Source organism: Barbus barbus (genome assembly GCF_936440315.1).
Source record: "Barbus barbus genome assembly, chromosome: 16".
NCBI lineage: Eukaryota > Metazoa > Chordata > Actinopteri > Cypriniformes > Cyprinidae > Barbus > Barbus barbus.
The window spans coordinates 20,778,447-20,790,645 of record NC_136744.1 but is presented as its reverse complement, the minus strand read 5'-3'; the positions used below and the strand labels follow the sequence as shown (position 1 = coordinate 20,790,645).

Below are 12,199 nucleotides of genomic sequence, written 5' to 3'. Positions count from 1 at the left end.
TGCTGGCTGTCCTCTAGCGGCATCACCCGAATTACTCTTTTGCTCAATAGAGAGGTTATTTCTTCCTCTAAAATCCGAGCTGACTCCCCTTCTGCTGTTGACATTAACACACTGTTGAAAAGTGGAGGTATTACAGCAAACTGCAGAAGATAACCACGTTCTATCGTGGATAATACCCAAGGGTGTACTGCGCATGCGCGCCAACTCTCTGCGTGAGCATTTTTATTTTTTTCAAAGGGGAGCACTTGTGTAAACTTTCGTCTTCTCTCTTGCATAACCCCACAGGTGGAGAGGGAAGAAACAACGTGTGGGGCACTGGATGAACTGGTGCCAACACTCCAACAAGAGAACTTCCTTCCTCTGAACATTTTTCTTGAATCACAATGCTTCTTTGCTGGAGGGGGGGGAACAAGACTCCTGCGCTGTGCAGAGGGGTGCTACAGAGACTCCGTGAGTACTGTAGCCCCTCTTTTGACCCAAAGCCAGACCACAGGTTAGGTCGGCCGCCGCTTTTTCCCTCCCTGAGGGTTAGTTGGGTGATGCTTTGTCGCTGCTGCTGCAAACGAGGCCTTGCTTCTAGGCTGGGCTGTTTTGGGTGAACCTCCACCTGCATTGGCTGCTGAGGTGGGGAGGGGGCTAGGGTTTCTGTACCCTGACTGACCCCCCCTGGAAGCAGAGGCAAACCCTGGACGCATGGGTTGGGGTGGCCGAGCAGTCGGCTTCCTGGGAGGGCAAGTTTCAAAAGCTTCCCCATCCATCTTGCGCAAGTCGCACTGCTGACGCATATTTGTCACTGCAGTCCCGAAAAGGGCTTTCGGCTCCATTGGGGCATCGAGGAACTTCTTACCTTCTCCCTCGATGAGTGCAGGTTGAGATCTGCAATGACGCAGATTTCTTCCCACAAAGCTGAATCAGGTGACCCAGCATGAATCTGCCTCCCCATCTCCTCCATGAGCTCAGCTTGGTATGCTGTGAGCAGTGAGGTGGCATTTAGGGCTCTGACAGCCAGGGCAGAGGAGAGGTAAATTTTTTGAAAAAGAGAAGTAGACAGCCTCTCTGTCTATCCTGGCAGAGAAGGAGATGAGGAGGATAGGGCTGCCCGTCGATTGGGGTGGAGTTGACTTGCCACCAAAAATTCGACTGGAGGTGGTTTGGACATCCCCAACTCCTCCATATTATGAACGTCCAGCCTAGAAAAACCTTTAACAGGAACCCTATGTGAGAAGGGTTTGTCCTAGAAGCGCCGCATCTCTGTGACGCATGCTGGGACGGTTGGTATCAGCTGCTTGACTGGGGAAGTACGCGATGGCAGTCTCTTCCCATCATATAAATCCCTCTCTGCACCCTGGACCTGTTGCTGAGATGGCCAGTCGATAGAGAGTTTAGCAGCTGCTCTTCTACACATTTCAATAAGGTCCCATTCCCCTGGCATGGGGGAGGAGGACTCACCCATCACACTGCCAGGCCTGGAAGAAAGATTAAGAGGGAGGATAGCATCCTCTTCATCTTCCTCCAAATATTCCTCTAAGAGACGAGCAATCGCCTCATCATCTTCATCCTCCTCTTTGTCCCTTGCCAAAGGGTTTGATTCAAAGTCCTGCACTGGGCCCGTGGAGCAACCTTGTTAATTTCCGCGGGAGGCGCGGAAAGACTCAGATCCCCGTTATTCGCAGCACCGACTCTTACTCTGCGCTCCAAAACCCTTAAAGGGAACTGAGAGCAGTGCGGGCAGCACTCGGGATTAGCGAGCACAGCCTGTGCATGTCTAACTCCCAAACACGCTATGCACCGAGGGTGAGAGTCTTTAGACGAGATCATAGACCTGCATGCACACGGACGAGAGGGATCTTTCCCTTTTGCTGTGCTGCTGGATGGGCTCGCAGTCGCCATAACAGAGATGCGAACACCGTGAGATTAACGAGATCACCACAACATGCCTCTCAATAACGTGTCTTACAGCAAATTATTCCCGTAAATGCGCTGAGATCGTACCGATCCATCACACCACTTAACGTGAGGGAATAATTAAGAGAAAAAAAGCTGCAACTGCTCGATAAACAAAATGAGAACCCGCCTTGACGCACTGGTCCCCACTAGAAAATACAGCAGAAAGAAAATATTCACTTTAACAGAGAGTATTTTCCCAACCAAAAAGCACCTAAAACATACCTAAAAATCAGCTCGTCCGTGAAAAGTTTAGCGGCCACTCAATGAGGATAGCTGAGGATAGCTTCAAGGTCAAGGTCAAGTTTATTTATATAGCACCTTAAAAGCAACAAGTGCTGACCAAGGTGCTCCACAGGCAAGACATCAAAAATACCAACTAACAAAAGCATTAAGACAATATTAAAATTTAAAACCATTAAATGATACAAAAAGTAATACAAAACATAACCAAAGAAAAAACAAACAGAGACAAAACAAAAAGTAAATTCAAATTAAGCAAAAGCCTGAGAAAAAAGATATGTTTTAAGAGATGATTTAAAAGAAGATAACGTAGGGGATGATCTGATGGATAAAGGCAAGGAGTTCCAGAGCATAGGACCAAGGACTGAAAAAGCTCTGTTCCCTTTAGATTTTAAACGAGATTTTGGTACAATCAGTAACTTCTGAGAAGACGATCTAAGCGTTCTCACAGGAGAATAGAAATGGAGAAGATCTGAAATATAAATTGGAGCAAGACCATGAAGTGCTTTAAAAACAAAAACCTTAAAATCAACTCTGAATTTAACAGGTAACCAGTGAAGTGACGCTAACACAGGGGTAATATGCTCCCTCTTTTTGTCCCTGTCAAAAAGCGAGCAGCAGCATTCTGTATCAGTTGTAAACGTGATAGTGAAAACTGGTTTATTCCTGCATAAAGAGCGTTACAGTAATCCAGCCTGATTGAAATGAATGCATGAATAACAACCTCTAAATCATTAAAACTGAGAAAACCTTTCAGCTTGCGAAGCCCCTTAAGCTGCAAAAAAATGGATCTGACTTCAGAGTTAATTTGTTTATCGAATTTTAATTCAGGATCAAAAATAACTCCCAGACTTTTAACCTTCTCACGGATGTTGTCTTCAAGAGGGCCCAGAGTAGGTCTTAGATTTTGTAAAAGGTGAGAAGGACCAAACAAAATAACTTCAGTCTTATTTCGATTCAACTGTAGGAAATTATTTTTCTAGCTTCCAAAAGGATCTCCACGGGGAAGAGAACGAGAATGAGGTAGGGACTGTTATGCAGTGGTGTATATATTGGGGAGGCGCGACTCCCTCATCACTGTCATGATTGGTCTGTCAAGCGACAGATGTGGTGTAATCAAACGAATGTTTCAAAGAGAACCCAATTCAACACCAAGTACAGAAACACAAAATTCAAATGAAATGGCCATTAGGGACTAATCAACCACAGGAAAAAACTAAGGCTGGGTCAGTTTGATTCTCATTCAGAATCTCTCAAATCTCAATTTAGTTTGATTCAGATTTAAGTAATTTATTTAATTCAATTGAATTAATGTGCATAATGTGCATTTTAACTGAGTTCATGTAATGGTTATTGGTTAATAAAAATAATATTTATTAATAAGAAGCATTTTGTTTTGTGACTGCTAATTTAATTACCCTTATGAACCTGTTTTGCACAGTACGTATAATATCATATCCATTACAGCAGACTCAATCCCATAAAACACTAAAATACGCCACAAAAATGTTTTGCGAAAAGACTAGCTCTCAAGCAGAGTTGACGCACAATTCATGGCACATTATTTGAGATTTTCTCAGATTTGCAGCATTGTAAACCATTTTCTCGTGAATGACAACAGGACTAGGAACATCAGGATCCATTAAATTATGTTTGACTCTTTGAGACTGCTTTATGTAGTGGATTAAGTTTGATTCATATCTGAGCAGACATTAAGAAACACATGTGTTTGTATTTGTAAGAGAGATGCAGAGATCAGCCAAGTCTGTAGATGGTATAGATGTTTAGCATTCCTTCACATCTCCTCTCTGTCAGAGAGATAATATTTATGGCATGTCAGAAGCCAAATTGTGTAGACAAAGATTCTCTTTTTCCATCTACCCTGTCGTTCTATCTCACCTATCCCTTTCCGTATCAAGCCCCAAATCAACAATACGGTGCTGTCAGTCTGAGAGGGAGAGGAGGTTGAGGGATGAGCGCTGGGATTTTTTTCTGCATCTGTCAAAAAACGACTAAGGAGACCATAGACATAATGATCAAGAAAGGTTCGTTTTTGCTTAGCAAAGCACAAGTGCAGCCGACAAACATTCCAGGGTGTTTAGCACAGACTGGAACTCTCTCACCCTTTCTTATCGCTCAGTTCATGTGGTCTCAGAAGGTAAAGTCTCAGAGGAAAAGGGTTCTCAAGAGCCAAATGGTCTGGACCAGCGAGGGGCGTTTGTGATAAAGGCATTTAGAGCACGTCATATTCTCACACTTTTTTACTCCGCGAGACATTCCCAGACACACTGAACCCCATACCACCGTTATTACTGTTTATGTTAAGCTGCAGACACACATACTTATTATTTCAGTACAAACTCTTGTTCTCTACTGTTTGCATTAATGCATAACAAAGTCATATACCACCTCCTGCTGAAAGCTCTGTCTGTATCTCACAAACACAGAATCCAAATTTAACAGTGAATGGAAAATTAGCTTTGTCTAGAAATAAAACTTATGACTTTATAAGGAACTTCAGCATAATAATGTGACTTAAATGTAAGAGAAGTTTGGGGTTGGTAAGAATGTTTTTGAAAGACGTCTCTTATTCTCACCAAGGCTGCATTTATTTGATGATAAATTACAGTAAATACAGTAATATTGTGAAATATTATTACAACTTAAAATAACTGCTTTCTATTGTAATATCTTCTAAAATGTCAATTATTTCTGTGATGGCAAAGCTGAATTTCCAGCCATTACTACTACTTAAGGCTTCAGTATCACATGATTCTTCAGAAATCACTCTAATATAATGATTTGGTACTCAAGAAACATTTCTTATTATTATCAATCTTGAAGAGCAGTTGTGCTGCTTTGTATTTTCATTAGTCATGACACATTTTCAGGATTTTATGTTAAATAGAAAGTTCAAAAGAACAGTATTTATTTGAAAAGTCTATTTTATTTTAACATTATAAATGTTTTTCCTGTGTCTTTTGTACAATTTAATGCCTTTTACTTTACAAAATTAATAATTTCTTCATTATTGCTTTCTTTGGAAAAAAAAAAAAAAAAAAAACATTTTTCTGACCCCAAAGTTTTGAATTGTAGTGTGTATATGTATAAAACTCAGAAATGAAAAAGAATCATGTGCGTTTAGGAAAAAGTTTTTGGACCCTTAGACACACAGCTATATCTGACAGAAGCCAGACATTAGCAAATTATTATTTTTATTAATGTAATGGTTTTATGAATTAGCCCATAAATCATGAGCCTAGCAGTGACAGCAATGTTTGGGAAAATACCACAAAATACTTAAACTTGTACCTGTGTGTGTTTTGCAGTGGATGCGAGACAGGAGATGTTGGAAGAGGCTCAGAGAAAACTGATGAACCTCTTGAACAGCACCGAAGGCAAAGTGGATAAGTGCGTCCAAAACACATCTGCACTGGAAACATATTTCATATATATATGTAGATCCAAATATTTTCAAAAGGGTGTTGCTGTGAAATATCATCTAACATGATTGACTACTCAAACAGGGTTCTGATGAAGAATCTGTACCTGGGCTATTTTCATTCCCCCCGAAACAAGCGCTCTGAGGTGCTGAGGCTTATGGGCAATGTGCTTGGGTTGGACCGAGATGAGGTGTCTGAGGTGGGTCAGCGCTCTCTACTGTAGATTTCTCTTAATCCTCCCTTTTGAATTCACTTTTTAAATGCCAGTATTCCTCTCTGCAAATGCAAATGTGTATGTGCCTGCATATTTACATTCATCAGATATCGTCAAGTCCAAGAGAAGGAACAGCCATTCACCATTCTGTCTGGCCCGTTTTGTGAAATTCCTCCTACTTTTCATCACTCTCAAATGTGGCTCTGCTCCAGTTCTTGTCTCACCCTTGAAACGTGACTGTTAAACGTGTGAATTTAATATTTGACCTCCTGCCTCCTTATGTTCGGTTCTCCGCCCAGCCTGTAATTACATTTTTTTTCAATCATCTCTTGTTTGATGTCAGCGTGAAGGTTTTTATCAGATGTTAAAAAGACTTTTCCACTCATTTTACCTCATGTTTAATTTGGCACAAACCTCAAGCTGCCCACGCTGGTCCTTTTGAAAAAGGTCCTTGTTTGAGTCTCTTGAAGGATGATTTCAAGTTACGTTCGGTCCTTGCTCGTAATCTGGGTATAGAGGTTTCTGGTCTTGTTAGGACAGCCTGTACTAAATGTCACGTCAGCATCCCCGGAAACTCTGCACGCATATGACCACATTCATTTGGCTGACTGCTAATAGAGCTGATTTATTTTCTGTTCGAATTGCTGTTTTTCCATTTTGATCCTGGTGGGGCTGATTTTCTCAATAACAGGAACCGATCAGTTCTGATGATAAAGCAGGATGTGGCTTAATTATTTTTTTTCTTGGAAAAGCTATAATCATTTTAGCTATTGTCCTCGAAGGGTCAAAATCTGTATGGGTTTTTTTTTTTTCACTTTCTCATTTTGTTTTACTGAGTATGCCGTTCAATATTCAAATTTTGTCGTCATAACCCGTTTCAAGTCCAATCCTGATGGTTCTTATTACAGATGACAGATGGAAATAAGAGTTTGATAAAGCAAGCAAACAATATGAGACACAGACAGCAGGCAGAAATCAGCAGTTAGCGACTGCGAGAGACAAAGACTTAATTAGATGACAGGCTCATGCCAACCTTACACCAAAAGCATTTCCTTACCCATGATTCCATAGAAGTAGGCTGGAGTCTGGCAGGAGAGACTCCAACTATTCAGCAAGTTGTGAGCAGAATTACCCAACAGCCCCCAGAGAAGAAAGAGGGAAAGTAAATATGAGTGTGTGTGTGTGTGTTTCTGGGTCACACAATCCACTTTCCATTTCAACCCATATTTTCTTGCTCCACTCCACTCCTTTGTCAAATTTTTTTTATGCTACACATTAAGTTTTCCACACAAGATCTCTTTGTTTACAACTCTAAAAACTAAAAATAATCCCAGTCTGCTTTTTTGGTAATACAGTCTGATTCAGTGGTTTTATTTCAAAGGTTGCATTCATTTGCTCTGGTCTGAGTGCTTTGAGGACAGGCACATTTTTGTAGCAGTACCTCTTTGAACTTTACACAGTTATCTTGAGTAAGAGAGGAAAAATCTTTTTATTTTTATTTTTTATACACACAACCAAAGCCCACACACATACATTCCCTTTGCTCTACTGTCCTACTGACTTACTGTTTTCTCTTTCTGCAGTTGTTACAGGAAGAGGGCAAGAGTGGGGTGACCGGATGGGTCTCAAGTTTGCTGGGAGGCAGAGCTGTTCAGAGTGTACCCAACACTCCCCAAAGGCCTACCCATACACAGAACCTCAATTCGGTAGGCACGCATAGAAATGCATGAACACACACGCACATTATTATACACATGCATCTTCCTCTTACACTAGTGTCTGTGTTTTAAAGTCCTTCTCTGAGATGTTCCTGAAGTTCCTGGAGGTGGAGTCTACTCCTGCACTTCCTGCCCCTAAATTACCTGTTTATGACATCAGTGCGCCCCCACCTGGCTGGAGTACTGCAAGCACACCTGCATCAGGTATAATGTCGTATCAAATCTAGAAATGCACAATATATTGTTACCATATTATTATTATTATTATTATTTATTGTTATTAGCCCATATTAGTTTTTTGTTTACACTATTTTTACTGAACTTTACAAGTTATAGTTTTAGAATTTGTAGTTTTAGAAAATATTTAGTTATTAGTCTTTTATATATTTATTTGTATCAATATTTAATGTAATACACAGTGCATCTCAAGATAAATAGTTTGCAATTTTAAAAAAAGAAGGTTAAACCTTTAATTAAAATATTTATATCATCATTTATAATATTATTTAAAATATATATTTTTTAATATTTTTATTTTTTTATTTATTTTGCAAAATGGTATAAAATTTAATATGAAATGTTTGTTAATTATCAGCTATAACATGAAAATAATTTTCAGCTTATCATTACTGGCCAGAATTTTAATATTGGTGAGTCCATGATTTAAAAAAAACTTTACATTTCATAGGTCAGGCCCATTTATACCAAGGATGTTAACCATTAAGTTTTAATAATTGTTCTTACTCTTTGAAAATGTGGAAGTCCACACAACAGCTGTAACGATAATAACACAGAGGAACAATATCGTTGGAATGACTTTCAGAACATTTGCTTTCCTCCTGATAAACGATACAGACATTGACAACCAATTAGAATCCATCTGATTTTAGATTTTACGTTTTATGATCCCTTGTTGGTCTGAACAGCAATATAGCTATTACCTTAACTTTCTTTCTTGGTACAAACAGGCCTTGTATATCTGTGATCTGTGTTCTTTCAGGTGTTTCAGGCCCAGGTAAGCGTACTGTGGATTCAAACCCCTTCCTGGCACCCCGGTCTGCAGCCGTACCCCTCCTTAATCCCGGAGGTGCAGGCAGCACGTCAGGAGCTGGGGGTCACCTGCTTATGAAGTCCATCTCAGACGCCCTGCCCACCTTTACACCTGTACCTGTGTCGGCTGAGGCCAGCGGTGGAGCTGTGCTCAAAAATTTGCTCAAGCAGTGATATCAGCCACCTGTACTGCCACTCAAAGCACTTTAGCTTAACAGGACACTACGTTCCGGCAGATGGAAACAGAAAACTGGGCCATGTCATGGATTCAAATATTTACTAAAATGGCTGATTGCCATCGGAATAAAAGAAAGATAAAGCATCTAAGGGCTGCCGTGCTTGTTAAATTTGACTAAACTGAGGTCTAAATTTGACAGAATTGAATTCTGTTTGCAAGCTGGGGAAGATTACATTATCGAATATTCTTGTGACCTTCTCCCAACATTTATTTAATGTCGTGCAAACATTCAGCTTGTCATTTTTAGACAAAGAGAGCTGTTTAATGTTTTTCTAGTGTGTTGAGAGACTGTCTGATGCTGTCTGGCATCCACTACACAAATGGATTTATTAAACCTTTTCCACTTCTACAAAAACGCTACAGATAGTCTTTCAAAATCCTCCCGTTTTGAGTGCTATGAATGGTTGGCCGTATGGTAAGGCAGGTACAATAGCAGTTAATCAAGAAGTGACATTTGATCTTGGATTTAGATTGCTCCCATGCAGTACAAGCGTGCAGTTATGTTATTTATTTGTACATCAATCGTATTTTTCACTGTTTATGCAGTGGGCTTAAGATAAAATGTATCTGCAATATTCAGACCTTTCTAAGGTAGAAAGAAATATTATGTATATACAATTTGGAAAAAATGCACACGTAAAGGAAAACGAACGTGCAAATTAAGTGTAAAAATGACCTGTATATTTTAAAATTGTTTAATAAACATAATACACCTCTGTTATAATAAACATTAGTTTATTATAACACAAGACTCCTAATTCAATGGGTTCCAACCAAAACGCCATTTCCTTGAGGCCTAATATGAAGAATTGTTTTTTGAGAAAATGGCCTTAGTAATTCTCTTTTTTGTTACTATATCTTTCATAAAAGTTGGGTGCACTTAAGTATATAGATTTAGGATACATTTATACATTTTAGGGTATATATTTTGCGCTGGTGTTTATTTAAAGTTGATCAATCTTTTTGAAGTTTGAAAGCCTGCTCATGAAAATGATAGTCAACAACAGTGTTTCTCTTTTCTGCTGAATAAATTATTCTCTTCTATGCATAATTGCATTTTCCCTTTTATTTTATTTATTTAGCCACTTAAGAGCTTTTTAATACGAAGTTGTTACAGTTCACTTCTAATAGTGTTTTTATTTAGAAACACATCTGTTAATAACTATGCAAAAGGAACTCCTGCTGTTTGGTAATTAATAAGTACATCTAATACTTAAATTGTGCGGTACTTTTCCATATATTATACAAGACTTATAAGGAAACAGTGCATTTGTTGATCTTTTGCATTTGTGTTTTCTTTTTTTCCCTGCAGACTTTGTAATCGCAAGGCTGTAATTTAAAAGTGCTTATGGAGGCAGTGGTCTAGAGCATTATCAGATCAGATTGACCTCAAAAGGGAATGTCCGTCCTTCCCAATGTGTCTAGGGAAAACCCTGTCTGAAATTCCAATTGTAGTGTAACCATGTCTAATACATCTGTAATCTGGTGCATAGATTCTGGGAACATTTAACCAGTTTAAAGTCCAGTTGTGGATATACATAAATACATTAAAAAGTTTGTGGTCAGTACGATTTTTTTTATTTTTTTTCAAAACTTTTTTTCAGCAAAGGTTTATTTTATTGATCAAAAGTGACAGTAAAGACTTATAAATTGTTACTATATTTTATATATACACTCGTCGGCCACTTTATTAGGTACACCTTGCTAGTTCCTTCAGAACTTCCTTAATTCTTGGTGGCATAGATTCAACAAGGTGTTGGAAACATTCCTCAGAGATTTTGGTCCATATTGACATGATAGCATCACGCAGTTGTTGGCTGCGAAAATGCAAATGTATATACATATATATATATATATGTGTGTGTATATATACATGCATATATGCATACATATTTAATAAATGCTGTTTCTTTCACTTTGTTAATCAAATTATCCTGAAAAAATGTATGACAGTTTTCACAAAAAAATTAGTCAGCCACCTGTGATAATAGATAATAAGAAATGTAATTCTAGCACCAAATCAACAGAAAGTAGCATAATAAATTGCATTTTAAAATGTATTCAAATTGGAATGTTATTTTGAATTGTAATACCATTACACAACATTACTATTTTACTGCATTTTGGATCAAATAAGTGCGTTCTCAGTAAGCATAAGAGACTCGAAAAAAAAAAAGACACCCAAAACTTTTGAACGGTAACTTGACATTATTATCAAGGTGTATTATGTATCAATGCATTAAGCATTACTATTAATTCCTCGTATAAACAAACATTTCTATTATGTCGTAGTGGCACATTTGAATCCTAGCATGTATCTGTGGTGCTTTGAAGCAAATGCATTGCGTTAGATGGTGGAAACACTTTGAGGGTGTTGAATATAGTGAATGTAAGCAGGTGTCAGGTTTTAATGTGAACTCTTCTCACACAGCACTCGCAAAGCCAGAAAAAATAACCCTGCCCTCACCAGGGAACACCTGCTCCAGCCTCCCACATTCCTTGCAGCCATTTTTCCTGCTGTTAGTTTGTGTACATTTGAACTATCATAACTCTGCTGTCTGTTTTATCAGCGTCAGATCAAGTCTAAACCTCTTTTATATCTCAAGATCTCAATCCAAATGGGCTTTTGCCTAGAGGGTGTGTTAATCTGGCAGACTTTGATCACCTCGAATCTGAAAATATTTGTATTTAAGAGTCTAATGAATGTCTGAGCGATTTAAAAAAAGTTCTGTAACGTATCACTGATGCATTCAATGGCTCATTGTACTCGTAACTGATGCAACTCTCAAAAAACTTGCTCTTTAGCCATACTGTATTAAGCCTGGTGCTTGAGTTCACACAGTTGCCACTGAATGGTTGAGTTATTTCAAGAGAGAAGCAGAGAGGGAGTGTGACAGTGTGCTACCCAGTGATGTGACCACTGACTCCATCTTCTAGCCTAATCGGTGCCAAAAATCTCTAATAAACTGTCTGTCTCCCAGCACAGTCTTCCCTGCTGAATTCAGTCCACATCTGGACGGCTATGCTGCCAAATTCTAAACCCAATTAATCAATAAACAAAAGCAAAGCTAATTGACATAAAAGGATACAATAAAAACAAATTTTGCCTGTGTATGTGCAGCCTTCCAGTCAAGTGTGTGGGCTGAGTGTGTCAACAGCTCAAAGGTTAGCAGTACAAGGCTATTTCAGCATATTTACACTGGCCAATAGCTAATAAGATGCAGGTCTGGGTGACACTTACTGTGGTCATGTCCAATCAGTGGGCAGAAGTCAACTTTTTAAACAAATCTATATAGGTAATTTTGGACAATGATCTATCAAGGTTCTGTTTTTTTAGGTTAATAGAAAA

The 12,199-nt window shown here is 38.8% G+C and overlaps 1 protein-coding gene across 3 annotated transcripts in view; it reads left to right on the top strand.

Moving 5' to 3' along the window:
- Nucleotides 1-10,416, top strand: part of LOC306882080 (thyroid receptor-interacting protein 11-like) — a 31,132-nt gene extending 20,716 nt beyond the window's left edge. For all 3 annotated transcript variants that reach the window (XM_079436534.1, XM_079436533.1, XM_079436535.1), the window contains 5 exons: nt 5,517-5,598; nt 5,715-5,829; nt 7,428-7,550; nt 7,637-7,766; nt 8,563-10,416. In XM_079436534.1, the coding sequence (XP_079292660.1) occupies nt 5,517-5,598; nt 5,715-5,829; nt 7,428-7,550; nt 7,637-7,766; nt 8,563-8,786 (674 nt within the window). In that variant the 3' untranslated portion in view covers nt 8,787-10,416. The remainder of the gene's footprint in view (nt 1-5,516; nt 5,599-5,714; nt 5,830-7,427; nt 7,551-7,636; nt 7,767-8,562) is intronic.
- The last annotated feature ends 1,783 nt before the right edge of the window (nt 10,417-12,199 follow it).